General features: G+C 43.9%; 1 protein-coding gene across 1 annotated transcript in view; it reads right to left on the reverse strand.

The window, feature by feature from the left end:
- RILP (Rab interacting lysosomal protein) overlaps positions 1 to 27438 on the reverse strand; it is a 109792-nt gene that overhangs the window by 24249 nt on the left and 58105 nt on the right. The window contains exons 2-3 of the mRNA XM_068270293.1: positions 18476 to 18599; positions 8783 to 8904 (exon numbers count right to left, since the gene is read on the reverse strand). Coding sequence (XP_068126394.1) covers positions 8783 to 8904; positions 18476 to 18599 — 246 coding nt within the window. The remainder of the gene's footprint in view (positions 1 to 8782; positions 8905 to 18475; positions 18600 to 27438) is intronic.

The following is a 27438-nucleotide window of genomic DNA, read 5'->3' on the forward strand; positions in this document are numbered from 1 at the left end:
GCCTCAGGTGCCCTTTAAAATTGATTTAAACTTTAAATCAATTTTAAAGGGCACCTGAGGCGAAAATAAGCTAATTAAAAATGTTTGTATCCATCTTCCGTTCTCCTAAAAATGACTTAAGATATTCCACAGTTTTATGTTTAAATCTACTTTTACTGTTTTAATGCTTTTGCTCAATGACACATTCATTGAAGTATGCGAGAGCTACAATCTATGAAATATTGTCCCTTTGCATCTCTTTCCTGCTCCCAGAAGCCAATTTCTGCTAGGAAAGTGTTTTATGGTTGGAATTTCTCATCAATGAGGGTCACACTGTAGTCACTTCCTGTCTGAGTCAGGACTGAGTCAGCCACTTATATACCTGATATTTAACATTTTCAGGAAGAGAAAGAAAAAAGGAACACAGCATAGTATATTTGTGCGCTAGGCACTGTACATACCCATGTCTATCTCATGTCACATGCCACTTTGGGTATCCTTTAAAAAGTCTGAAGCCTGAATTAAAAGGCTCAGTCTCCAGTGGCTTCCCTCTCCTTAGGTATCTTTTTTTTAATTTAGGCTTCAGATTCGCTTTAAATAGTACTCCAAATTTGAAGACGTTTCAAGTACAGACTTCTAAGCTTATTTAAAGGGGCACTACAGCAAAAACCTGTAAAATTTAAAATGTGCAAACATATACAGTACAGATTTAGTGGGAGGAGTCCCTGGAGGCCGGCCTCGCCCACCACTGGAAACATACGAGCGTTCGATCCCCGCCGGGACGCTGACGCGTAGAAGCAATAGGCGGGTTGATCGCGCTCACTACTGCCACTCAAGACTGCACCACTTGATGGAGGGATAACAGTGTGACTTGTGAGAGCAGCGATTCGGACAAAAACAGCGCCTAATCACCGCGGACTGCAGAGTGTTGGGGAGCTTCGAGTCGTGTCGGGTGTAATTTGTTCCGAATCGGTTGATGCATCAGGATACACAAGTAAGCTGCGGGGACTGTATTCTATCTATGTGAACTGCCATTAACGTGCTAAGGGAGTAGAGAGGACGTGCTGATACCCATAAGCTGTGATTAAGCAACAAGTTGGTTGATCTCTGTAGAGGAACTTTGCAATCATCATTATTCTGAGTGCACTCAGCACTTTTTGATTTGTCTCTCGGAAAAACGGGACTCCCAAAATAACATATGGGCAATGCATTAGCTCTTAAAGGGACAGCCACGTACAAAATCATTTATTGATACTTCCCTGCTTTGCTTTAGGTGCTGCAATATCCATTTACCAGGATCAATGTGCGGTTTGTATGTGTGATGCGGTATGAGGTGTGAGGGGTGGATGAGGAGCTCCGGGGGCCCTAATTTTAATTGATTTTATATGTGTGTTGAAAATCGAGATTTGGTCTATAATAAAGATTTTGTATTTTTGGATCCCTCTGAGGCTCTTCTTTAAGCTATTGGTGCTCTTGTTTTTTGCTTCAATCTAATTTTTGTTTTTTAGGGCCCAAGTGAGTTGATTTGGTTGAAGGGCTTAAAGCTTTCATGCAATATGGCCCTCACATAATATATCTCAACTCAGATTCATTTTTTTGGAGGACTGCTTTTTACATGTACTGTACATACCCATGTCTATCTCATGTCACATGCCACTTCGGGTATCCTTTAAAAAGTCTGAAGCCTGAATTAAAAGGCTCATTAGTCTCCAGTGGCTTCCCTCTCCTTAGGTATCTTTTTTTAATTTAGGCTTCAGATTCGCTTCATATAGTACTCCAAATTTGAAGACGTTTCAAGTACATACTTCTAAGCTTATTTAAAGGGGCACTACAGTGAAAATCTGTAAAATTTAACACATGTGCAAACATATACAGTACAAATAAGAAGTACATTTTTTCCAGAGTAAAATGAGCCATAAATTACTTTTCTCCTATAATGCTGTCACTTACAGTAGGCAGTAGAAATCTGACAGAAGTGACAGGTTTTGGACTAGTCCATCTCTTCATAGGGGATTCTCAGCAAGGCTTTTATTCTTTATAAAGATATTCCCTAAAAAGGATGTAAACAATGATGTTGGCCAGCGTCCCTGCACCCTACACAGGTTTTTGGCAGTTGGGCAGAGCAACTGCCATTCACTAAGTGCTTTTGAAAATAAATATATCCCTGAAAATCCCCTATAAAGAGATGGACCAGTCCAAAACCTGTCACTTCTGTCAGATTTCTACTACCTATTGTAAGTTACAGCAACATAGGAGAAAAGTAATTTATGGCTCATTTTACTCTGGAAAAAAAAATGTACTTCTTGTTAGCACATATTTTAAATTTTACAGTTTTTCGCTGTAGTGCCCCTTTAACTTGGCACAGAGCAGCAAGGTGGATGTAGTAGCCATGATAGTCAGCTTAGTCTAAGGACCATGTTATGTGAGGGCCCTTTCACACTGGGGAAGTGTGGTAATTTTACCACACCCCCCCGTAGGGCAATGAACAAGTCTATTGGGACTTTCATACTGACGCCCGAGATGAGACGGAAGTGACGTTTTGTTTAGATCTATGTTACCGCGCGGTTATGCGTCGACCTGCAGCAGACTAGAAAGCATGTAAGGCTATGGCAACGCAGGGGATTTAAAAAAAGATGGCGGCAGTGGTGGGCGGAAGCATATTTTTTTTACAATAGCCTTCCGTGCACTTCCGTATTGCCAAAACAGGAAGTGAGCGCAAGCGAGCGTGAATTTCTGTTTGGCTGTCGGCCAGAAAGGGATTACCTCATATTAATCCCCAAATGTCTGTTTTTGCCAGTGCTGCAAGTCCACAGTGTGAAACCGGCCTTGGATTAGTTGCTGCTACTATTCACAGCTACTAAGCTGCTGCGGCTGCTACTGTTGCCAATGCCGTTTACAACTATGTCACATGCTCACTTTTATGCCTGGTACACACCATGCAATTTCCGATCGCTTTTGTGCAGAGTGAGTGAACGGGAAAATAAATTGGAAATTAGATCGGACCTGTCAGAAATTATTGATTAGACCAGTCTGACAGGAAAGTGATTGCTATGTAGCAGGAAACACTTTCCTAGTAGTTAAGGGTCACCATGAGCTATCTGGGTATTATATTGTATTGGTCCAAGCAGGGCTGAGGAGTTGGAGTCGAGGAGTCAGAGCAATTTTGGGTACCTGGAGATGGAGGTTTCATAAACTGAGGAACTGGATTTTTGTACCGACTCCACAGCCCTGGGTCCAAGCCCTATCCCATACAGCCACATCAATCCATGCCATGCACTGATGAGGACCAGAAAGTCCAAAACAAGGCTGCCTGCATGTTGGGCTGATGTAGCTCTGTAAAATTCAAAAGCAAAAAGGCTCACTATACACCAGCTGTTCTGGATGTGTGCCTGACTTCAGGGGCAGAGAGATAATTTGCATATTCAGAAGTGATGCATCATGGGAAACTATAGATGCTCACTTAAAGCTGAATTAATCACAAATACTGTACCTGGCATATTACTCTAGAGCAGTGGTCCTCAAACTAAGGCCCGTGGGCCGAATGCAGCCCGTCGAGGCTTTTTCACTGGCCCCCCAAACACAAAATGTATAACTTATAGATGTGGCCAACTGCACCGTTAAATATCATCCGTCCGCGTATAAAATAGCAGTGCTGGCATCACCCATCCACATACTGTAGAAGCCAGTGAGTAGTAATTTGCTGGCTTCCAATCCCTTTCTGCATCAGGTAACGCTGCTGTGTAACTGGACAGCAGGTTGTCACCTGGGTATGCTTCACTGTCTGGTGCACAAATAAGTTATTTGAGCGCCACATGACTGAATAGCTGCTGTTGGGAGAACTCCTCCAGGCATGATTGGGGAGGGGGGGGGGGGAAATCAATATCTAGATTCAGGCTGCTTACACACAGGGACGTTACAGGCGCACGTTAGTGCGCCTGTAACGCTCCCCCAACGCACAGCAATGTAACTCAAGTGGGCTGTTCACGCAGCCCACGTTGCGTTACATGTAACGCTGTACGTTGCCCGGAAAGTTCAGCATGCTACGGCGTTAGAGTGGCTATAGCCGCGTTAGACTGTTTACACATGCGCAGTAGGGGGCGGAGAGGAGGCGGGGAGAGCCAGCTACAGTAGCCGCGCCCATGGCTACTTAATATTCACTGCACTGGTGGCCGCTGATTGGCCGGCGGGACCACGTGATGCGGAGTGTCTCGCTCCGCGTCACGTGGTCCCGCCGGCCAATCAGCGCCACTCTGGGAGACTATCGTAATAGAGCCGCCTAACGCGGCTCACTCTACAGTCGGCTCTTGCAGCGCCATACGTTGCGTTAGGTGCACGTTATGCGACCTTAACGTGGCACCTAACGCAACGTCTTGGTGTGCAAGTAGCCTCAATGTAATGTTTTTCAACATTTTACGTATGTTCTTCCCCCTCCCGGCAGTCTGAAGTATGTTGACCCGGCCCTTGACAGAAAAAGTTTGGGGACCTCTGCTCTAAAGCGTTGGTTGCTAGCAAGAAGGCTTTCCAGTCTTTTAGTCCACTATACTTTTTCCTAGTGGCTCTGGGTCACCATGAGCAATTAGGTATTCTATTCTGCTACAAACAAAGCAAACAATCTGAATGACCAGGAGAAATGGAGCTGAACCACTCTGGGGCTTGGGCTCTGATCTGCCAATGAATACGTGGACACAAGAATAACGTTTATGGATTTAAGACACTATGGTATTACGAATATACTGCATAGGATGCTCCTTGCACTCAGACAAACTTTGGCAATGTAGTGAATACACATATGGGAACACTGGTGAAACTACCATTGAATTGAATGCTAAACCACTGTTTATGTTATGTAAATCTGATTCATACAGGCCTCTTGTAGAGCAAAATCCTGGCTAAATTATGAACCTGCTGTATGACTTGTGAAAATGATGACAAACCGAAGTAGAAAAACTGTCGATATTATGCGCAGGGGAAATATCATGTTGTGACATGTAGGGGAACGTGGAATTTCACAATTCTAAAGGTACTTTCCCATAATGATTTTACTTCTGAGTCACAGACTTATTGCAGTCAATGGTCAGAGCTTATCACCTTCAAGTCACATGTAAACACGGCAATAACTCTGTATTGTGTGTGACCTCAGTATCAATGTGTACATAAGCAAGACTTCACCTCCAGCCGCCTTTACACAGTAGGGTTTTCCATTACAAGTACACAGAACTGTAAATGCATGGGCAAAAAAAGAGCATTGTCCTTATTTATAGTGTATCAAATGCGGATAGGGAAAAAGTTAGAGCTCAAGCTTCCCTCTTAGTCAAAGTGAAACCTTAAAAAAAAAAAGTGAAATAAAGTTTTTACTGACACAAACAGAAATTGCCCATATCTAGTAACAGTCACTGACTGTAGGATTTAACCATTGTAAGCATCACATGAAAGGTTCTTGCACATCGGTATTGATCGATTAGGATCAGTGCTGACTAAGGGCTCAGCCACACTATAAGTGCTTTTCTGAGTGCTTTGTGATTGACTAGAGTTTTCTGAGCGATATTTAAAAAAATCGCTCCCATTCAGTTTCATTAAAATTGTGGTAAGAATCGAGTAAAAATCGCTGCGATCGTATATGCGAAAAATCGCTGCGATACTCGATTTTAATGAAAGTGAATGAGCGATTTTTAAAAAAGGGGAGAGATGTTTAAAAATCGCTCATCACAAGTGCTCAGAAACGCACTTATAGTGTGGCTAAGCCCTAAGGGCCCTTTTCCACTAGCAATCGCTAGCGTTGACGCTGAACGCTAGCGATTGCTGAATCGCAATTAGCGTCGATTCCCCGACGTTCGCGGCCGCGATTTTGCTATGCATAGCAAAATCGCGGCAAATATCGCTCCGCTGCGCGTTCGCGTTCGACAAAAACGAATCGCGGTAGTGGAAATGACCTACCGCGATTCCTATGTTAAAAAGCAAACCGTAGCGATTGTAAAATCGCTAGCTGTTTGCGTTTTTGCGATTCAGCCAGCGCAAATGCGCTGGTGGAAAAGGGCCCTGAATGCGCGGCGGAGCGATATTTGCCGCGATTTTGCTATGCAGTGCATAGCATAGCAAAATCGCGGCCGCGAACGTCGGGGAATCGCCGGTTTTGCGATTCAGCAATCGCTAGCGTTCAGCGTGAACGCTAGCGACTGCAGGTGGAAAAGGGCCCTTAGGGTGTGTAAACACACACACACACACACACACACACACACACACACCAATTGTCCCTGGCAGAGTTCAGGACTCAATACCTTAGGTGACAATTCAGGGCTGAGTGCTGTACAGACGCTTCACAAGGGCTACAGCCCAGCGACACATTACTTACTGTATTAGTATAGAAGGGGGAGGAGGGCAGGGCACACAGCAGCACAGCTCCTGGCAGGCGGGGTAAGGAAGGGAATAATGTACTCAGCAGGATCTTTCAGCAATGCTTTGGGGTGGCTGTGCACACACACTAGATTAGAGACGGTCTGACCAGCCACCTCCTCTTAGTTTATCATAGCGTGTTAAAGCACCTTTTAAGTGTTCAGTAGTGGACAGATAGTTAAACAGTTTGCAACTAATAAGATGCCACTAGTAATATCTAAAGATGGTCAGTTTGTAGCCAATACTTCCAGCTTGCATACACATTTAATGCAGACTACATGTACCTTGGAACTGAAGCAAATTCAGAAGTAAAGTGAATTTGACTAGCAGAGTTACAAGTTACACACAATCGGCATTACATTTGTATGTAAGCCAGAAATATGAACATCTCACTGCCTATCCCTAGTATTGTCTGCCTGCAGCTCACTCGCCTCACTAGGGATGGGCAATAACATGCAAATAATTTTATATGCCAATTTATGCAGCTTGAAAAAGGACCAATCGAATCCCGCCAAGGTGGATTTCATTCGGTCAATTTTCAAGCTACAGCAACTTGGAATTATTTGCATCTCATTGACCATCCCTACTCACAGCATAAGCAGGAACGCTCACCTGAGCATTTATTTATTTTTTAAATGTCAGCAGAAAATCTGGATTATGGCAAATGGAATGTCAGATCATCTCTCCACTTCCAAACAACATGTCAGAGAAATGTTCACTGAAGGAGAAAAAAAAGATTGGCACTGCATATCTGACTGGCAGTTGAGGGTCGGTGGTGCACGAGCTGTGCCTCCAGAAGTAGCATAAGCCAAACAGTAAAAAGGAGAAGTCGAAGTCCCGTCACCAATTCAAATCGTCACCTTTATTGTCCCCTCACACCTCCCAATGTAAATTGCAATGAAATTGGCCTGACAGCGTTTCGGAGGGAAACTGCTTCGTCAGAGGCAGCAATATCCAGTGTCAACTGTATATTGCTGCCTCTTGTCACTGTATATTGCTGCCTCTGACGAAGTGGGGTTCCCCTGCGAAATGGCTGTCAGGCCAATTTTATCTTGAAAAGGCCAATTTTATTGCAATTTATGTCAGGTGGTGTGAGGGGACAATGAAGGCGACGATTTGAACTGCTGCCCGTACTTCTACTTCTCCTTTTACTTTCTGTTAGAGAAAGGGACTGAGCAAACCGCCTGCCTTGAATGGAAGCAAAATTTTTCTCCTCTACTCCAACAACCTTGGAGAAAATCACTTTACTGCTCCTGGCTGCTTCCCTGCACTATGAGAACAGTCTGTCCATCTCCATCCCCATCCCCATGATACAGATTCTTGTGATCCACAAATATTGTTCATCAGTAACTTACGATTGCTGGTAGGGTGCAATGCAGGAAGTTTGTATTTACATAAGAAATTCCTGCCGATATGGTAAAAATGTGAAAGTGATTACAGAAAGAAGACATGCATGTGACTGACCCTGGAATCTCAAGAGATGCGTGCATTTCCTTTGTGCCCCCCCCCCCTCTGTCCGCACTACATTCACACAAGGAAAGTCTCTGCTGATTAGCTTCCTTGCATGTATTTCCTTAGAGCAGAGACAATAGAAAAGAAACACAGAAGTGACACTGTGCTCTTTAGCCATGTAAGGCTTCCACTTCGATTTAAATATCTCAGTGTGACAAAAAATTTTTTTTAAAGAACACAGTCGTAACATTTTTAGGCTGAGCATGATTTGTCATAAAACAAAGGCAGTTGCCTGGGGCCCAGTGTGCCCAGCCATGCCCACCAGGTAGGCAATGTGATCCTCCCCTCCTAGAAAAAAAATAAAAAAAAAAAACTGGCAGCTCAGGGGTCTTTACAAAATACATGCCCCAAATCTCCATTGCCACTGTTTCTATGCCCGTTAATTGATTTACGTACTCCGACTGCACTCAACTGGGCTTAAGTTATATTTTAGTCACTCATTTTTCTGTTCCCAATTAGCTTGCCCTAATCTTCCAAGCTAATATAAATCTACTGTGGTAAGACCTTCATGAAAAAGGACAGCCTATGCAAAGCAGTGAGTGCATAACCAGTGGCAGCCAACAAAACAGGAAATTGCTGTGTGCTTGGTGTCTGTATATTATCAGTGCTGCACAATCTGTCACTGCTTGGACAATGTAGATTTGCTACTGTAGGGCTGGTAAGCAAGACTATTGCAATGAATCATTGCTCAAGCTATTTATAAATCATTAAACATACATGAGAAAGTAATAGAAAATATGTATTTCCTATGTGATCAGTGGAGCAGGTAGTGGCACTCCTGCAGCACTAAAGTACCGGTTTCACAACTGGGCCAAGACACGATATAGATATAATTTATTTATATTACACATGCACATACATTATGGAAGTAATTATACTATACAATACATAATTGCCTTACTGCTTCAGTGTCCTTGTTTTTCTGATGGTTTTCCCGTGTCAGTGAGCGGATCTCGTCCCTCTGTCGGTCCACCACCACCTTCAGCTTCAGCATCAGGTCCCGCTCCTCTCTTGCAGCACATTCTTAATACAAAGGTAGTTTATTAGTCGCATATTCTCAAATCATAAAAAAATGCACACAAGGAAAATCGTGCGTCTTCCCCCACTCCTGTGCCATCTGTGCTTTGATGACTGTGCCATCAAAGCAACATGCTGTAGCTTTATGGTGTCCAACGGAGATCCCACCCAGATCTAAAGCCTTGTACAGATACGATCTACAGGACATCTATAAAAATGGTTACTTTTTTCAGGTAACCAATCTGTAGAGGTGTCTCCTGCGCTCTGCAGCAGTCCCTGCTTTGGAAATAACAGCCAGTCATACACTTGAAGGGAACCTAAACTGAAAAGGCTATGGATTTTTCCTTTTAAACAATACCAGTTGCCTGGCAGTCCTGCTGATCTCTAATGCTGTAGCAGTGGCTGAATCACACACCGGAAACAAGCTTGCAGCTAATCCAGTCTGACTTCAGTCAGAGCACCCGATCTGCATGCTTGTTGAGGGGCTGTGGCTAAAAGTATTAGAGACACAGGATCAGGAGAGTCAGGCAACTGGTATTATTTTAACCACTTGAGGACCTAGGGCTTTCTACCCCTTAAGGACCGGACACTTTTTTTCCATTCAGACCACTGCAGCTTTCACGGTTTATTGCTCGCTCATACAACCTACCACCTAAATGAATTTTGGCTCCTTTTCTTGTCACTAATAAAGCTTTCTTTTGGTGCTATTTGATTGCTCCTGCGATTTTTACTTTTTATTATATTCATCAAAAAAGACATGAATTTTGGCAAAAAAAATGATTTTTTTAATTTTTTTTCTGAGCTGACATTTTTCAAATAAAGTAAAATTTCTGTATACATGCAGCGCGAAAAATGTGGACAAACATGTTTTTGATTAAAAAAAACCCATTCAGTGTATATTTATTGGTTTGGGTAAAAGTTATAGCGTTTACAAACTATGGTGCAAAAAGTGAATTTTCTCATTTTCAAGCATCTATGACTTTTCTGACCCCCTGTCATGTTTCATGAGGGGCTAGAATTCCAGGATAGTATAAATACCCCCCAAATGACCCCATTTTGGAAAGAAGACATCCCAAAGTATTCACTGAGAGGCATAGTGAGTTCATAGAAGATATTATTTTTTGTCACAAGTAAGCGCAAAATGACACTTTGTGAGAAAAAAAAAAAAAAAAAAGAGTTTCAATTTCTTCTAACTTGCGACAAAAAAAATGAAATCTGCCACGGACTCACCATGCCCCTCTCTGAATACCTTGAAGGGTCTACTTTCCAAAATGGGGTCATTTGTGGGGTGTTTACTGTCCTGACATTTTGGGGGGTGCCAAATTGTAAGCACCCCTGTAAAGCCTAAAGGTGCTCATTGGACTTTGGACCCCTTAGCGCAGTTAGGGTGCAAAAAAGTGCCACACATGTGGTATCGCCGTACTCAGGAGAAGTAGTATAATGTGTTTTGGGGTGTATTTTTACACATACCCATGCTGAGTGGGAGAAATATCTCTGTAAATGGACAATTGTGTGTAAAAAAAAATTAAACAGATCTTTCTCCCACTCAGCATGGGTATGTGTAAAAATACACCCCAAAACACATTATACTACTTCTCCTGAGTACGGCGATACCACGTGTGGCACTTTTTTGCACCCTAACTGCGCTAAAGGGCCCAAAGTCCAATGAGTACCTTTAGGATTTCACAGGTCATTTTGAGAAATTTCGTTTCAAGACTACTCCTCACGGTTTAGGGCCCCTAAAATGCCAGGGCAGTATAGGAACCCCACAAATGACCCCATTTTAGAAAGAAGACACCCCAAGGTATTCCGTTAGGAGTATGGTGAGTTCATAGATTTTATTTTTTGTCAAAAGTTAGCGGAAAATGACACTTTGTGAAAAAACACAATTAAAATCAATTTCCGCTAACTTGTGACAAAAAATAAAATCTTCTATGAACTCGCCATACTCCTAACGGAATACCTTGGGGTGTCTTCTTTCTAAAATGGGGTCATTTGTGGGGTTCCTATACTGCCCTGGCATTTTAGGGGCCCTAAACCGTGAGGAGTAGTCTTGAAACGAAATTTCTCAAAATGACCTGTGAAATCCTAGTTACTTATTGGACTTTGGGCCCTTTAGCGCAGTTAGGGTGCAAAAAAGTGCCACACATGTGGTATCGCCATACTCAGGAGAAGTAGTACAACGTGTTTTGGGGTGTATTTTTACACATACCCATGCTGGGTGGGAGAAATACCTCTGTAAATGACATTTACAGCGGTATTTCTCCCACCCAGCATGGGTATGTGTAAAAATACACCCCAAAACACAATATACTACTTCTCCCGAGTACGGCGATACCACATGTGTGGCACTTTTTGCACCCTAACTGCGCTAAGGGGCCCAAAGTCCAATGAGTACCTTTAGGATTTCACAGGTCATTTTTGTTTCAAGACTACTCCTCACGGTTTAGGGCCCCTAAAATGCCAGGGCAGTATAGGAACCCCACTAATGACCCCATTTTAGAAAGAAGACACCCCAAGGTATTCCGTTAGGAGTATGGTGAGTTCATAGAAGTTTTTATTTTTTTGTCACAAGCTAGCGGAAATTGATATTGTTTTTTTTCACAAAGTGTCATTTTCAGCTAACTTGGGACAAAAAATAAAATCTATGAACTCACCATACTCCTAACGTCATTTGTGGGGTTCCTATACTGCCCTGGCATTTTAGGGGCCCTAAACCGTAAAGAGTAGTCTTGAAACCAAATGTTGCAAAATGACCTGTGAAATCCTAAAGGTACTCATTGGACTTTGGGCCCCTTAGCGCACTTAGGGTGTAAAAAAGTGCCACACATGTGGTACCGCCGTACTCAGGAGAAGTAGTATAATGTGTTTTGGGGTGTATTTTTACACATACCCATGCTAAGTGGGAGAAATATCTCTGTAAATGACAATTGTTTGATGTTTTTTACACACAATTGTCCATTTACATAGAAATTTCTCCCACCCAGCATGGGTATGTGTAAAAATACACCCCAAAACACATTATACTACTTTCCCTGAGTACGGCAGTACCACGTGTGACACTTTTTTGCAGCCTAGGTGCGCTAAGGGGCCCAACGTCCTATTCACAGGTCATTTTGAGGCATTTGTTTTCTAGACTACTCCTCGCGGTTTAGGGCCCCTAAAATGCCAGGGCAGTATAGGAACCCCACAAGTGACCCCATTTTAGAAAGAAGACACCCCAAGGTATTCCGTTAGGTGTATGGCGAGTTCATAGAAGATTTTATTTTTTGTCACAAGTTAGTGAAAAATGACACTTTGTGAAAAAAAACCAATAAAAATCAATTTCCGCTAACTTTTGACAAAAAATAAATTCTATGAACTCGTCATACACCTAACAGAATACCTTGGGGTGTCTTTTTCTAAAATGGGGTCACTTGTGGGGTTCCTATACCGCCCTGGCATTTTACGGGCCCAAAACCGTGAGTAGTCTGGAAACCAAATGTCTCAAAATGACTGTTCAGGGGTATAAGCATCTGCAAATTTTGATGACAGGTGGTCTATGAGGGGGCGAATTTTGTGGAACCGGTCATAAGCAGGGTGGCCTTTTAGATGACAGGTTGTATTGGGCCTGATCTGATGGATAGGAGTGCTAGGGGGGTGACAGGAGGTGATTGATGGGTGTCTCAGGGGGTGGTTAGAGGGGAAAATAGATGCAATCAATGCACTGGGGAGGTGATCGGAAGGGGGTCTGAGGGGGATCTGAGGGTTTGGCCGAGTGATCAGGAGCCCACACGGGGCAAATTAGGGCCTGATCTGATGGGTAGGTGTGTTAGGGGGTGACAGGAGGTGATTGATGGGTGTCTCAAGGTGTGATTAGAGGGGGGAATAGATGCAAGCAATGCACTGGCGAGGTGATCAGGGCTGGGGTCTGAGAGCATTCTGAGGGTGTGGGCGGGTGATTGAGTGATTGAGTGACAAACACATGAACTGTATTATCTTCGGGGCAATGAACCTTTGTCAGCTCCATGTCTACTTACTAATTGATTGTGGTGGACTACAACAGGAATTTGAACTGTCTCCAGGAGGAGGGGGGCCCCCACTATATTTTATCCATAGTGCATGGCACCAGTATGGAAGCGCGGCATGCTTGGGATGTGTGAATGGGTAATTCCTCTATGCATTGTCAAGCAGGTATATCTATCATAGTGGCTGATTGATGGCTAAATTGTAGCTTTGCATACGCAATTTTATACTTGAATCATGTGTGTTCCGTTCTTTTGTGATTATTTGAGCATTTGCATGTCCTTGATTTATTAACAATAAATTTTGATACTTTGCATATTAAGGTGGCCTGAGTACCCATATGTGTTCAGATTTTTTAGTATAATTGTTGTATCAGGGTTGGCCCCGCCCATTATCCTCTATTTGGGTAAGATAGCGAAGCATTACAAGGATCATATCCACAGGCATTCTTTTGCCTTTGTATTCTTTATTTTCAATGATTGAAATCTACACCCTGTTTTGGTGGTTACCTGGCTGGCAGGGCGTAGATTTCAATCGCCACAGCGCGCATCCACCGCTTCTCGCTCCCGCCGATCTAGCCACTGAATCCCATCGCAGCTCACTTGCTCTGCCTGTCTCTATAACGGCAGAGCCCTGTGAGCCTGTCAGGAGCCGATTTCATTGGCTCCTGGCGGTGTCTATCAATGTAAGCAACTCCCATAGGCTTACATTGATAGACACGGTCAGGAGCCAATGAAAGTGGCTCCTGACCGGCTCACATGACTGCCATCATAGAGACAGCAAAGTGGATGTCCCGAGTATCCCAGTGTGCGGCGGGTATAAGTGGCGATTCGTTGGGATTCCATTGTCATTGTACCAGTGGTCTCTGGTCCTTAACCTTTTGGGGACCAAGTACGTTGAATCAACGTCCAGCAGGTGGTGCTACAGTTCTAACTGGACGTTGATTCAACGTCCGTGCTAACGAACCGTCCCGACGCGATCGTGCTCACCGGAGAGGGGAGATTAAGCTGTCATATGACAGGTAGCATCTCCTCTCAGTGATCAGCAGCCATTGCGTATGGCTGCTGATTACGTGATCACTACGATTTCCGTCGGATCACAGTGATCAATTTGACAGCTGCGGCGGTAGGGGGGGGGGGGGGGGGGAGAAGAGGATCCACTCACCTCCCTGCCATTCCCACGACGATTGGCGCTCCCCACTGCTCTTGCCGGCATTTCTACTCCCGACGTCAGCACCGGGTCCCGGCTTGATGACGTCCTCAAGCCACGACCCGGAACTGAGCGGCAGTAGGAGCCGAGATGCCGGCCAGAGCGGAGGGATCCGCTGCGGCTCGTCGCTGGAGCCTGGAAGGTGAGTGATTGCTGCTGACAAGGGTGGACACCTGGCCACAGTGGGGGGAGACAGCCCAGCCAGACCCTGCAGGGATCCAGCTGCCTAACCCCCCAAACGCGCGCCCCCCCCCCCCTTCTGCAAAAATGCCTGGTCCTGAAGGGGGATAGGCGGCCGGTCCCGAAAGGGTTAAGGGGGCAGAGACTGCTGGTACTTAAGTGGTTGAGAGCAGATTTATGAAGCAGCGATAGACCCACTACTCTATAGCTTGCCCACATCACTGACCTTCACAGCACATTGAAGCACAAAACATCAGCGAGTTCATAGAATCCCAGAGTTTCAAAGCACACCGGATGTGAGGAATGTCCAGGCCGAGTCAGGTCTCAGCGAGCGCAGCCACGAATTTTCTGTATAAAATTCTGATGGTGGCAATAGCCGGACCCCCAAATATGTGCCCCACTGAGTTGCTATGACTTAGAGGGGGAATAGTATTTAACGCTGCCCAGAATTTCATCAGAAGCAGGGCGACCAGTCATTCAGCTCACTCTGCGTCCAACTGACCGAGCAATAATACGTACGCTATCTAGACTGCCATTTTTTATTCCCCCTTTTAAACAATGCAAATTGCCTGTCCCACTGATCCTCTGACTCAAATACCTTTAGCCATAGACCCAGAACAAGCATGCAGGTAAGGTGCCCTGACTGAAGTCTGAACAACACACTTGAAACAAGCATGTGGCTAACCCAGTCAGACACTACTGCAGCCAAGGATCAGCAGTTGTCTATAATGCTGGGTACACACTGAGATTTTCTGGTTGATTCACTATCAGATCGATTATTTCCAACATGTCCGATTTGCTTTCCGATCGATTTCCGAGCATTTTCCGATCGATGTCCGGTCACTTTAATAGGAAACCAACCGGAAAATGCTCGGAAATTGATCGGAAAGCAAAATCAGACATGATGGAAATAATCGATCCGACAGTAAATCGGCCAGAAAATCTTATAGTGTGTACCCAGCATATAAGGAAATAAATATGGCAGCCCCATATTCTAACTTCAGGTTCCCTTGAACATTGCTGTAATGAGTGGTGGCCATCTGCCTGCTGCCGACACCCCATTTTAAATGATTCACCTGTTAGCTGGGAACAGTATTCCTGTGGAAAGAAGCAATGCGGCACTCCTACACATTGCGTGATAAGCAATGCACCTCATCACACAATGAAATAATGTGACAGCATTTTCTGCATTAAAAATAGGAACCGATTGTCAACATTTTTAATGCCGATTTATAAACGTTCATCTTTTCATCTAATGGTTACTGCATTGCCCTAAGAAACTACAAAAAAACTACAAATCCCATCATGCCTCTGCCTCCCCGAGTTAGGCTTAGAGCTGTCAGACTATTGCAATGCCTCATGGGACTTGTAGTTCCACCACAGCTGGCGTGCCAAGGTTAGCCATCACTGCCCTAAGTGGTAAGCCCCTCCTACTGCTTCACCATTCTCTCCAAATCACACGCCACTCAGCAAAACTTACTGCATGTATGCGTAGCTATTGCTGTGTAGACTGAAGGTAATGCTCAGGCAATGCCTATTATCTGTGGGACCATGGTCACATGACTATTTTTATTAGCTCCCTTTTGGGATTAGTTTGATGCACTATTTGTTCCAGGAGAGGACATCAGGATATGTGCTCCTAATCTTTGGATAGGTTTGATGCAATGAATGTTAGCATGTCTGCATTATGCATGTTACAGGGCCAGAGTCAGGACATCTATGAATACCTGGATAGCTCTGCGCAGTGCAGATGACTACACAAGAGAATATATTCTTTTGTACCAAGACCCCGGCTTTTAACTTAGCTTTAAGGGATATCAGTGTTTCCTGGATGATTGATTTCGGTGAATGATTTTGTATGAACATTTGCATGTGTGTGCGAAAAGTTACCGTACTTTGCCATTGTGCTGGCCACACCCCCTTTAGCACCTCCTAAATGTCCCAACTTGAGGCTATGTGCCTGGATTTATAGGTTTATTCTATTATCTGATGTGTACACAGACTAGGACACATAAGTGGGCAGAATGTTCTCACTGTAAACACCCTAGCAATTAGTACATTGTAACAATGTTCTTTGTATCAACTCAGCCATCAGCTACACAACATAACAGCAATCAGACTAGACAAGCTGATAATTCATATTTATGTTACAGCTACCAATACAAATCCTCTACGTCTTCATAGGGTGCCAGGCAGCCACTCCATAATCAAAGCCAAGCTCAGTGTTTGCTGTATGCAGCTGGGTTCTGGGGAATCGCTGCCAGCACTGGTTGGCAGACACCTTGGTAGTTATAAACACAGCAACAGAAACCTGAAGTCAAAAGTGAAAATGAGGAAATGCTTCAGTCTCACTCTGGCGAGGTCACGTCAGAACTGGCTCGGGGCAGAAACCAACGCCTTTAGAGCCCATTTAATGCAAAATATGAGAAACTGACAGCAGTTCTAGTGCCGATCTAACCGCCACAACTTTTATTTGCAAAGTGTAGTCAATTTGCAGCCTGCAAATTTGATACAGTTGACCATGACATCTTGATAAACAGGCTACAGGAATACTGCGGCATTGATGGCATAGTTCTTCAGTGGTTCCAATCCTTCTTGAGTGGCAGAACCCACAAAGTGTCTATGGGGCCCTTCCTGTCCACCCCTGTATCACTTAAGTATGGGGTGCCCCAGGGCTCAATCCTCTCTCCCCTGCTTTTCACTATTTACATGTTACCGCTGGGAAAACTAATCCAAAAACATGGCCTGACATACCACTGCTATGCAGACGACACCCAACTATATCTTTCCTTCAAGCCTGGTGTGACAGACCCAACTCTAACTATAAACGCCTGCTTACGTGAACTACAGCAATGGATGAATGACAACTGGCTGAAACTAAATGCAGACAAAACTGAAGTCCTTCTGATTGGAGGGCAGAGCATGATAACAAAACAACTTAACTTGCAGTCTTCACCACTGGGAATAGGAGGCACGGATCTGCGCAGCTCTGATCATGTGCGTAGCCTGGGAGTTCTAATTGATTGGGATTTAAACTTCAGAACTCAAATCTCTGCTGTGGTGAAATCATCCTATTTTCACCTGAAGAACATTGCAAAAATCAAGCACCTCATCCCCCAGAAGATCTGCCAACCTTAGACCACGCCTTCATCACATCCCGACTGGACTACTGCAATGCTCTCTACACTGGCCTTCCAAAAAAGGCCTTGTACCGTCTACAGCTGATACAGAATACTGCTGCCAGACTGCTAACCAACCAACCCCGTCACTGCCACATAACGCCAGTCCTGCATTCCCTTCACTGGCTACCTATAGAATAGAGGGTCCTATTCAAGATCGGCCTACTGACATTTAAATCCCTGAATAATCTAGGCCCTGGATGCATGAAAGATATGTTGCAGCTACGTAGCAATCCCCGCATTCTCAGATCAACAGGTTCTAATAATCTAGTCATACCCAGAGTCCACTTGGAAACGTTTGGTCCCAGAGCCTTCTGTCATGCTGCCCCTACGTTTTGGAACTCCTTACCTCAACAGATCACGACAGCTCCATCCCTGGACGTGTTTAAATCCAGACTGAAAACCCACCTGTTCAGTTTGGCATTTGCAGAAATATAACTTTTGTTGTGTGAATACGTCATCCTACTAATTACTGAATCTGAGAGAGCCTAAGCGCTTTGAGTCCTATGGGAGAAAAGCGCTATAGAAATGTTATTGTATTGCTTGCTTTGCTGGTGCCTGCATGTTTAATTTACGAGTAAAAACAAAAAAAATCCTCCAACCCCTGGCAGGCATCCTGTGCCCTCACCTCAATCAAAAAATTGGATCAATATATTGATAGTTCTATGTTGATCGCTACCTGATCGTACAGTCAATCGTTCAGGAGATGATAAATTACAGGGCCCATAAACGATATATTTGCTCAAATGATCAACAGCCCGCTTATTGCAATTGATTAAAAAGAATCGTTCAAGCCCACAAATGGAGGAAATAACCAATCAGATGAGATCAGAGGGATCAACTCAAATAATGGGTCAACGGAACGATCTATAGATTGATCGTTCAATGTTGATCGGCACCATTAATGCTACCTGATAGTACGGTCAATCATTTGGGAGGAGATATTTAATGGGAACCTTTAGTAAAGTCCAGCATGGGCACATATGGTGTAGAGGTGTTCTTACCTCCTTGGGACTTGGTCTCGGTCAGCTGCCCCAAAAGCTTCTGGTTCTCCTCGGTCAGTTGGGACAACTGGTTCTGAAGATCATGTTCTTTCTTCTGAGCTTCCAGTAGCTTCTGCTCCAGATCCTGCATGACAACACAAAGCGGGTTAGTGGAGAACGCAATTCATAATGTATAACCTACCACAAAACAGCCTCACGGAAACTCGCGGCTCACTAATGACCATGGCCTCAATTCACTAAGATCATGCTGGAGATAAGGCAAGAGAAAACTTACCACCACACAGTGAGAGAGTTATATCTCTTCATTCCTTAAGTTACCTCCTCTGTAATGGTGGCTGGATAGTGTAATGGTTAAGGGCTTTGCCTCTGATGTAGGAGTCCTGGGTTCAAATCCTGGCTCTTCCTATTCAGTAAGCAAGCATCTATTCAGTAAGGAGTTCATTGGGCAAGACTCCCTAACACTGCTACTGCCTACTGAGTGCGCTCTTGTGGCTGCCTCGCAAGCGCTTTGAGTCTGACAGGAGAAAGGCGCTATACAAAAAAAGGAATTATTATTATTAATTTACCTCCTCTGTAGTTATTTCCACATGCAGTTAATTAACTGTCTTTAACTCTGGAGTTATTTTAAGGATTGGAGAGTTAACTTTAGGTTTGCCTGAGGTAAAATGTTTCCTGAATACTACATGCCTTATCACCATGGTAACAACTCTAGAAACATTATTAAAGACAGGAGATAAGCTTAGTGAATTGAGGCTAATGTATGTTGCTTAAAGTATAACCGAGGTGAAGTCTTTTGTATAAATGTAGGCTCCAGGCATGCATGGGCAGGAGGTCCTTATGCCCACTGCTCCCTCTGCGCATACGCACTACATAACTCATGGTGCACATGCGCAGAGCACTCCCGGAGACGGGAGCATGATTAAGGTAGCATGTTGCCTGGCCAGGACTTGTGCAGTACTGCAGAATACCTGGCTGACTTGGCCCACTTAGGGCCCATTTCCATTACATGTGGTGCCATGCGTCTACATAGATGCATCGCACCGCGGCTGCACTGTAACCAATGCACGGCAATGGAACAATTTCCATTGCGTGGTTATGTGGAGCGAATAGAGAATATGCAGCATGCTGCAAATTCTCGCACAGCCACATCCGCCGCCACCTCCTATACACTTCCACATCTCCTGATGAGGAAGTGACGCGAATGGGAGCGGAAGTGATGCATAGCCACATCGCTCCCCTTCGGCTCCCATTTGCTAATGGGGAGCTTTTAAACAAATAAGGAGGGGAAACCGAGGTGAACAGGGGGAGTGGTAGGCATGAGGACTCCGGCCCATACATGCCAGGAGTCTGCAAAAGACTTCACCTCAGTCCTCAGGTACCCTAAAGCAATGCTACCTCCAGTAATGTCCCCACTGTAGTATTTATGAGTAATCATTTTCGGTTATTGTAGGTGTAGAGCTGTTATTGTGAATATAACCCAGATTGATGGTATACCTTGCGTTAATGGGCGTTTTTCCATGTGGCCCATAGACCAGGGGTGCCCATTGAGTAGATTGCGAGATCTAGCACACTATTAGCAGAATTCTGTTGCAGGATGCGGTTTTTCTCTGCCTGCGCAGTAGAGTGGACACTGTCAGACTCGGCTATGTCCACCTGAGCTGATCAGAAAGCGGATACTGCGCAGGAGCGCAGATTGTAAATATTGCAACGCGCTGCCGCGTCTGCGCGGTGCTTGTCAGGGGATTTTTAGGGAGCCAGTGCTGGATCCCCGAGGCTTTCCCCTTCCGAGGTAAGTTACCCATAGCGGCACTTTTTTTTTTCTTCTTACAGATCCACTTTAAATGCGTTTTTAGGTGCAGATAACATGCACAAAACGGACAAGTGTGACCCCTGCCTTATAAATTTGGTCAGCAGAGAGCTCCGGTTTATTTTAGATTATAAAAAGGTAGAATAGGACTTCTTTGCTGGGCGAAAGGGAAAGTGTGGAGACACTTGTATTTTGTGTTGAGCAGTTGGCTGGTACCTCAGAGGACAATCCTTGTATTGGAAGTAATACACTGCCTGCTAATAAACTATGTAAACAGCTCTGGCAGTGACATGAAGAAACTGAAGTTATGACAGGTAAATGACTTTACCACGCGCCCTACGTGAGGAAATACAATACCTCAGAAACAAGCTGATGAATCATGGTCCTAAAAATGTGACCTACCGTATCTACCAGAGGTGAGGTGGGAGAGTGAAACGCACTAACTTTCCACTGCCCTTTTCAAATACACCCAGCCAGGCCCTGTTTTATAGGGTTTTCTGCACAGCTGACCTGATACAGACTGAGCAATACAGAGTGACTGGGTACATGCACTATTTTTTTTTCAAGCTGGTTGGTTATCGTTATACAGTATTGCATTATTTATACAGCACTGCATTTATACAGTATCTATTATACTAAATTATTTATTCATACAAAAACTTGTAAAGTGTGCAAAACAACGTCAGTTGCAACACACAGTGTAAGCTAAATGTTTATTTTTCCCCAGTTCTTTTTAATAGACCATGCATGCAATTCATGCATCTTTAATGTATTAAAAGCAGTGGATCTGTGTAGGTCCTCTAGATTTGTACAATACACTGAAAAAGTGTCCATAAATCTGGGCACCAGGTGAAGCTGCTAGTAGAGTAGAGTATCGGCAATATTACCGATATTCTACTCCTAGGCCCTGAATAATGCAGATAGCAGAATATCAGTAATATTACCAATATTCTGCTAATGACTTTACCCAACACCTGATACTAACACCCATCCTACGGCTAACACCATCAGTGCCAATATGGGGTCTGGCTACATGATAGCTGAACCCAGTGAGCCCCATCAATCACCCTCGCCAAACAGATATACATAGTTTGGCTACATAGACTCCATACTCCACTTTGTAAGTCCTGCCTCTGCTGTCTGTTGCTCTGCCGCTATCTGTGCCATTATTCTGTTGCTTTGGAACACAGTTCAGCTATATACTGTGCCCATTATACACTAGTGCCACTATAGTCTATGACTGCACCCAAATCACCAGGTGGCCGCCTAAATCATTGCTTCACTCTAAATACTCGTCTTGTGCGCATCAAACTCTATAGATGGAATTCCTTATTAAAGTCCTATAAGGTATGGCCACCATGAGATCACTGTCAGTACACTGGAAGCATTGAGAAGGGCATGAATCAGGTGAATATGAGAGCTAAGGTATAGTGACAGAGCTATGATATACACACCTATGAAGACAAACCATGAGGAGTAACTGCAACCCTTTCATGGGGATTTAGTACTACATTATTGCTGTACAGGGGTCATTAAATATGGAAAGCTTATGCAAGACATTACTGCATGTTCACATTAAGCAAATACACTACTGACTGAGCCACCATATTCAGGATTAAAGGAGTCATTAGGCAAAGTAAAATGACAGCCCATTTACTTGGGGCTTCCTCCAGCCCCTTGCAGCTGACTGTCCCATGCTGACAGCTCAGTTCGCAGCCGCCAGCCCGGGGTCCCAGCACGGTGCAGAGGATGCCCTCGGGGCTGTCCTTACTGCGCCTGCGCAAAGAGTCGCTGTTAAGCAAGCCCACGTTGTCCATGGCGCCTGCACAGTATGCCGTGGACAACGTGGGATTGACAGCGGCACTTTGCGCAGGCGCAGTAAGGCCAACCCCGAGGTCATTCTCTGCACCATGCTGGGACCCCGGTTTGGCGGCTGCGAATGGAGCAGTCAGCTGCAAGGGGCTGGAGGAAGCCCCAGGTAAGTAAATGGGCTGTCATTTACTTTGCCTGATGACTCCTTTAAAGAGTCTGAAGCCTTAAAAATTACCTCTTTATTTCAGAATGCTCTTCAGCCTTAAGAGCAAAGATGATTCGCCGCATCCCTGCAGCCGTACGAGGTCTTTATCCTACCCAAATCCTGGAGCAAAATTCTACGACTTTCAAAGTTGCAGATTTTGCTGCCCGTGCAGGCAGAGCTTTGCGCTGTAGCTCTGCCTTCAGTCCATTCAATCACCGCAGATCTCAGTCTCTCCCCGCCGCTCTCAGTGAAAGAAGACAGAAGGGCGGGGAGAGGCTACGATCGGCGGTGACTGAATGGACTGGAGGCAGAGCTACAGCACAAAGCTCTGCCTCCTCCAGGAAGTACTGGAGGATTTTGCCACAGGGATTTCGTGGGGGAATAAAGACCCTGTAAGGCCACTGCGATGCGGCGAATCATCTTTGCTCCTAAAGCTGAAGTGCATTCTGAAATAAAAAGGAGGTAATTTTTTTTCACTTCAGACTCTCTTCAAGTGTAAAAGGGCCCTTAGTGCGAATTTTTAGCTAGGCCTATTTTTAACACTATTCTCCACACTATATACTTACCATAAACTCTGTATTACTTTGAAATACAGTTATTAAAAACAAATTAAGACAAAAGGACAGACTTAACTTGATGTAACAGAGCTTTGTTGCTGTAAAATATATCTTTATGCCACTTGCAAGGCCAGGATTTTTTTCTGGTTGCATAGAGACTTCTGGTTAACTGGATAACAGGTTTTTTTATTCTGTATTAAGCCGCATCTACACGCGTAGATGCGGCCGCGAGGTTCCTTATCAATCGAGCCACTGATGTGGCTCGATTGATAAGATCTGACAGGACGGGTCTCCCCACCGCCGATTCCCTGCTCGCTCCCTGCGAGGGGACAATGGCAGGGAATCAAGCGGAAGATAAGCGGCGCGGGGACGAGCGGGTATGGATTCCGGCGCGGCAAGCGGGGATGCGGAAGAGGCGATCCAGAGGCTAATCGAGCCGCTGGATCACCGCCTCATCTACGTGTGTAGATGAGGCTTTACAGATATTCTACTACTGAATACTATTAGTGATAGTAGAGTATTGTTAATTTTACCAGTATTGCACTTTACATAACCTGCCTACCTTATTTAGTCAGTCAGTGTTTGCCCAGTGTAAGAGCTTTCCTCTCCCCGATTAACATTCTGAAATGTATCACTGTTGGTGACATATTTACTTCTGCCAGGTGATCTGTACAGAATGTTCATAAGAAACCGAATTCTATGCACAGAGGGAAATATTGCCTGCTTGGTGGTTGGAAAGACGTTATTACCCACAATGCAAAGAGGTTAGCAGACAGCAAACTATCATGATGTCTATTGGGATGAAGTTCAATTCTGGGTTAAGTTCCTCTTAAAAGCGGACCCAAACCAAACTTTAATTCAAAATATTTAGTTGCACCGCTCTGACACATACAAATCTAAAAAAACAAAACAAAAACAAAAAAACACTCCAAGCCTATGAGCATTTCAGTGCATGCTTTTCACCCTTCTCTTTGCATAACTAGGGTTATACAGGTGGCAGCCATTAGCAATTCCTCCTTTGTTGGACACCATCTACTCCACCAGTTTGACGGATTATTTGCCGGCAATATGAAAAGAAGGGAGGGGTTCCTCCAATAGATGTAAAATATTTTATATTTGTCATCATGCAGCTGGAAAAAGGCTGCTATTTATTATAATTTAGACAATAGATTTTATTTCTGAAATCTTGTATTTTTAGTTTGGGTCCACTTTAAAGACTCTGTAACATCAAAAACCTCCCCTGGGGGGTACTCACCTCGGGTGGGGGGAAGCCTCCGGATGCTAATGAGGCTTCCCACGCCGTCCTCTGTCCCACGGGGGTCTCGCTGCAGCCCTCCGAACAGCCGGCGACAGACCCGACTGTAGATTCAATATTTACCTTTGCTGGCTCCAGCGGGGGCGCTGTGGCAGCTTTCGGCATTGAAATAGACGGAAATACCCGATCTCCGTTGGGTCCGCTCTACTGCGCAGGCGCCGGTAACTTGCGCCTGCGCAGTAGAGCAGACCTGACGGTATTTCCGCCTACTTCGGAGCAGACAGCCGTTAGAGCGCCTGCGCAGGAGCCGGGAAGGTAAATATTGACGTCACCGCTGCACGGAGGGCTGCAGCGAGACCCCTGAGGGACGGAGGACGGCGTGGGAAGCCTCATTAGGATCCGGAGGCTTCCCCCACCCAAGGTGAGTACCCCCCAGGGGACTTTTGACGTTACCGTTCCCCTTTAAATTATCTTCCTAAAGTGTCACTACAGTGAAATGAGCTTTACTTGCTTTGTGCAACTGACTAAGATAGAGAAAGCAACCTGGAAAAATATCTCTGCCTTTCTGTGGGTAAAGAGGAGGAAAGAAGGAAGCAGGACAGAGGAGCAGATTTATGTACATTTTAAATGATAGCATAGGTCCTAAGCTTGATACACATATTTGATGGTAGCTGGTCCAGTGGTAGCAACCTTAGCATCCCCTATTGCTACGCTACTGGTAGCGCGCCACGTAAAGCATGATCTACTACTTGTTACTCCATTCAATGATGGACCTGCTCAGTCAAGCCAATATGTTCTTTCCAATGAAAAGGTGATGGTAGAATGAATAATGCAGAGGATCATCTACTGAATGGAATTCATCAATGACCAGAAAGAATCACAATTCTCACTAAGCATTCTGAAATAAACAGGAGAGGCAACGCCTGAGGGCTGGAACCCACTAGAGCGATTTTATGAGCGTTTAGGGAGCGATTTAAATTGCTAGAGATTTCCCTAAATGCTCAGCTAATGGTAATGGATGGGCCAAATTCCACTGGAGCGATTGCGATTACCAAATCGAAAACTCAGGACAGGCAGCATTTTTGAGCGTTAGCGATTAGCGTTTCTGCAATGTAAAGTATATAAACGCTGGCAATAATCGCTCGTCAAAATCTACACAGAGCGATTTTGCATTACTGCACACTAACAAAATGAAATATGGAAAGAGACTAATCAGAATTAAAAACGATAATCACTATACAACAGCAGGCAAATTGATTACATTTTTTTAAAATCGCTACCTAAAAACGCTCATGAAATCGCTTACAAACCGCTCATACAAAACGCTAGCGATTGTGATTAGCGATAGCGTTTTTGTAGGTGGGTTCCAGGGCCTTAGGGCTCAATTCCGTGCATGCGTTCCCATCATGCAGCCATCGCACAGAATACACCGTTGTGGTGCGCTAGGAGCGCAGACGTTGGCAGCCAACCCTATAGGAGAATGTGTGCGTTGTGCGATTAGATGTTCCCAGAAGAGTTTTCCTCGTATTACATCGTAAGCATGGGAATGCACACCTGTAATGTGAATGGTAACATGAAAGTCTATGGACTTTCATGTTGCCATGTAGATCGTACACTATGTGCGTTGCGTCAGAACTGACAGCGCAGCACATAGTGTAAATGTGCATGAGTGTCAGTGAGAGAAACACTGTTACAAGCCTTGTGTCTGATATAGCATTTGACCTTCCTGCAAATAAGCAAAATGCTTAAAATAGCCACTGCAGCCCATTACTATTTGGAAAGCGGGGAGGAAGGGCTCTCATATCGTGTCCTGAGAGCACTGTTACTTGGCTTACATTTCTCAGCCAAGTTCTGTAAATCTGCAGCCAGCCATATTTCCTCTCATCAGCACAATGATGAATATGAGCAGAAATAACAGATTCATTCCAGAAATTCCCTAACATGCCGCTCCTACGTTTCATTTTTAGAATACTTGCAGCTCTCCTTAGCTGTGCACAGACAGACCAATACAAAGGAAACCAGGGAAGAAAATGACATTTAATTGCTGCAACTTGTATCACTTTCAGGTTTTTCACTTTTGGATTTGTAAGGGCAAACCAATGTTAGGCCTCTTGCACACTGCAAGTGATTCCGATTCAGATTCCGCTTTTTAATCAGTTTTTACATCCGATTCAGATTCCGATTTAAAAACTGATTAAAAAGCGGAATCTGAATCGGAATCGCTTGCAGTGTGCAAGAGGCCTTACACATTAAAAAAAAAAAAAAAAAAAAAAAATTCATGTTATTTTGGTTTAAGTTCCTCTTTAAAATATGAATGCATAAAATTGTTTCCCCCCCCCCCCCCCCATTTATACATTTTTTCCCCCCTCGGTGTTTGCACATTGTAAAATCTTTCCTCTCTCTGATTTACATTCTGACATTTATCATGGTGATATCTTTAATCCTGTCAGGTAATCTCTGCAGAATGTTTATTACAGAGGGAGATATTGCTTGTTTGGCAGTTGGAAACAGCAATTACGGTATTTCCCACAATACAATGAGGTTCACAGGCAGCAAACGGTCAGGGCCATGGAGGGGGTTTCACCACAATGATCCATCAGGACGTCTGTATGGCTGATAAATTGGCGTAGTGGTTAGCTCTCTCGCCTTGCAGCGCTGGGTCCCTGGTTCGAATCCCAGCCAGGGCACTATCTGCAAAGAGTTTGTATGTTCTCTCCGTGTCTGCGTGGGTTTCCTCCGGGCACTCTGGTTTCCTCCCACATTCCAAAAACATACGGATAAGTTAAGTGGCTCCCCCTAAAAAATTGGCCCTAGACTACAGTACTTACACTACATAATATAGACATATGGTAATGGTAGGGATTAGATTGTGAGCTCCTTTGAGGGACAGTTAGTGACAAGACTATAACCACATCTCTCTCTCACACACACTCTCACCATATATATATATATATATATATAATATATATAATATATATATATATATATATATATTATATATATATTACATATATATATACATATATATATATAATATATATAATATATATATATATATATATATATATATATATAGTATATATATGTATATATATATATATATATATATATATATATATATATATATAGTAATATATATATATATATATACATATATATACATATTATCTATATATATACATATATATACATATATATATATATATATATATATATATTATATAGTATATATATATGTATATATATATATATATATTATATATATATTATATTATATATATATATATATATATATATAATATATATATATATAAATATATATATATA

Source organism: Hyperolius riggenbachi, chromosome 2, assembly GCF_040937935.1.
Source record: "Hyperolius riggenbachi isolate aHypRig1 chromosome 2, aHypRig1.pri, whole genome shotgun sequence".
NCBI classification, from domain to species: Eukaryota; Metazoa; Chordata; class Amphibia; order Anura; family Hyperoliidae; genus Hyperolius; species Hyperolius riggenbachi.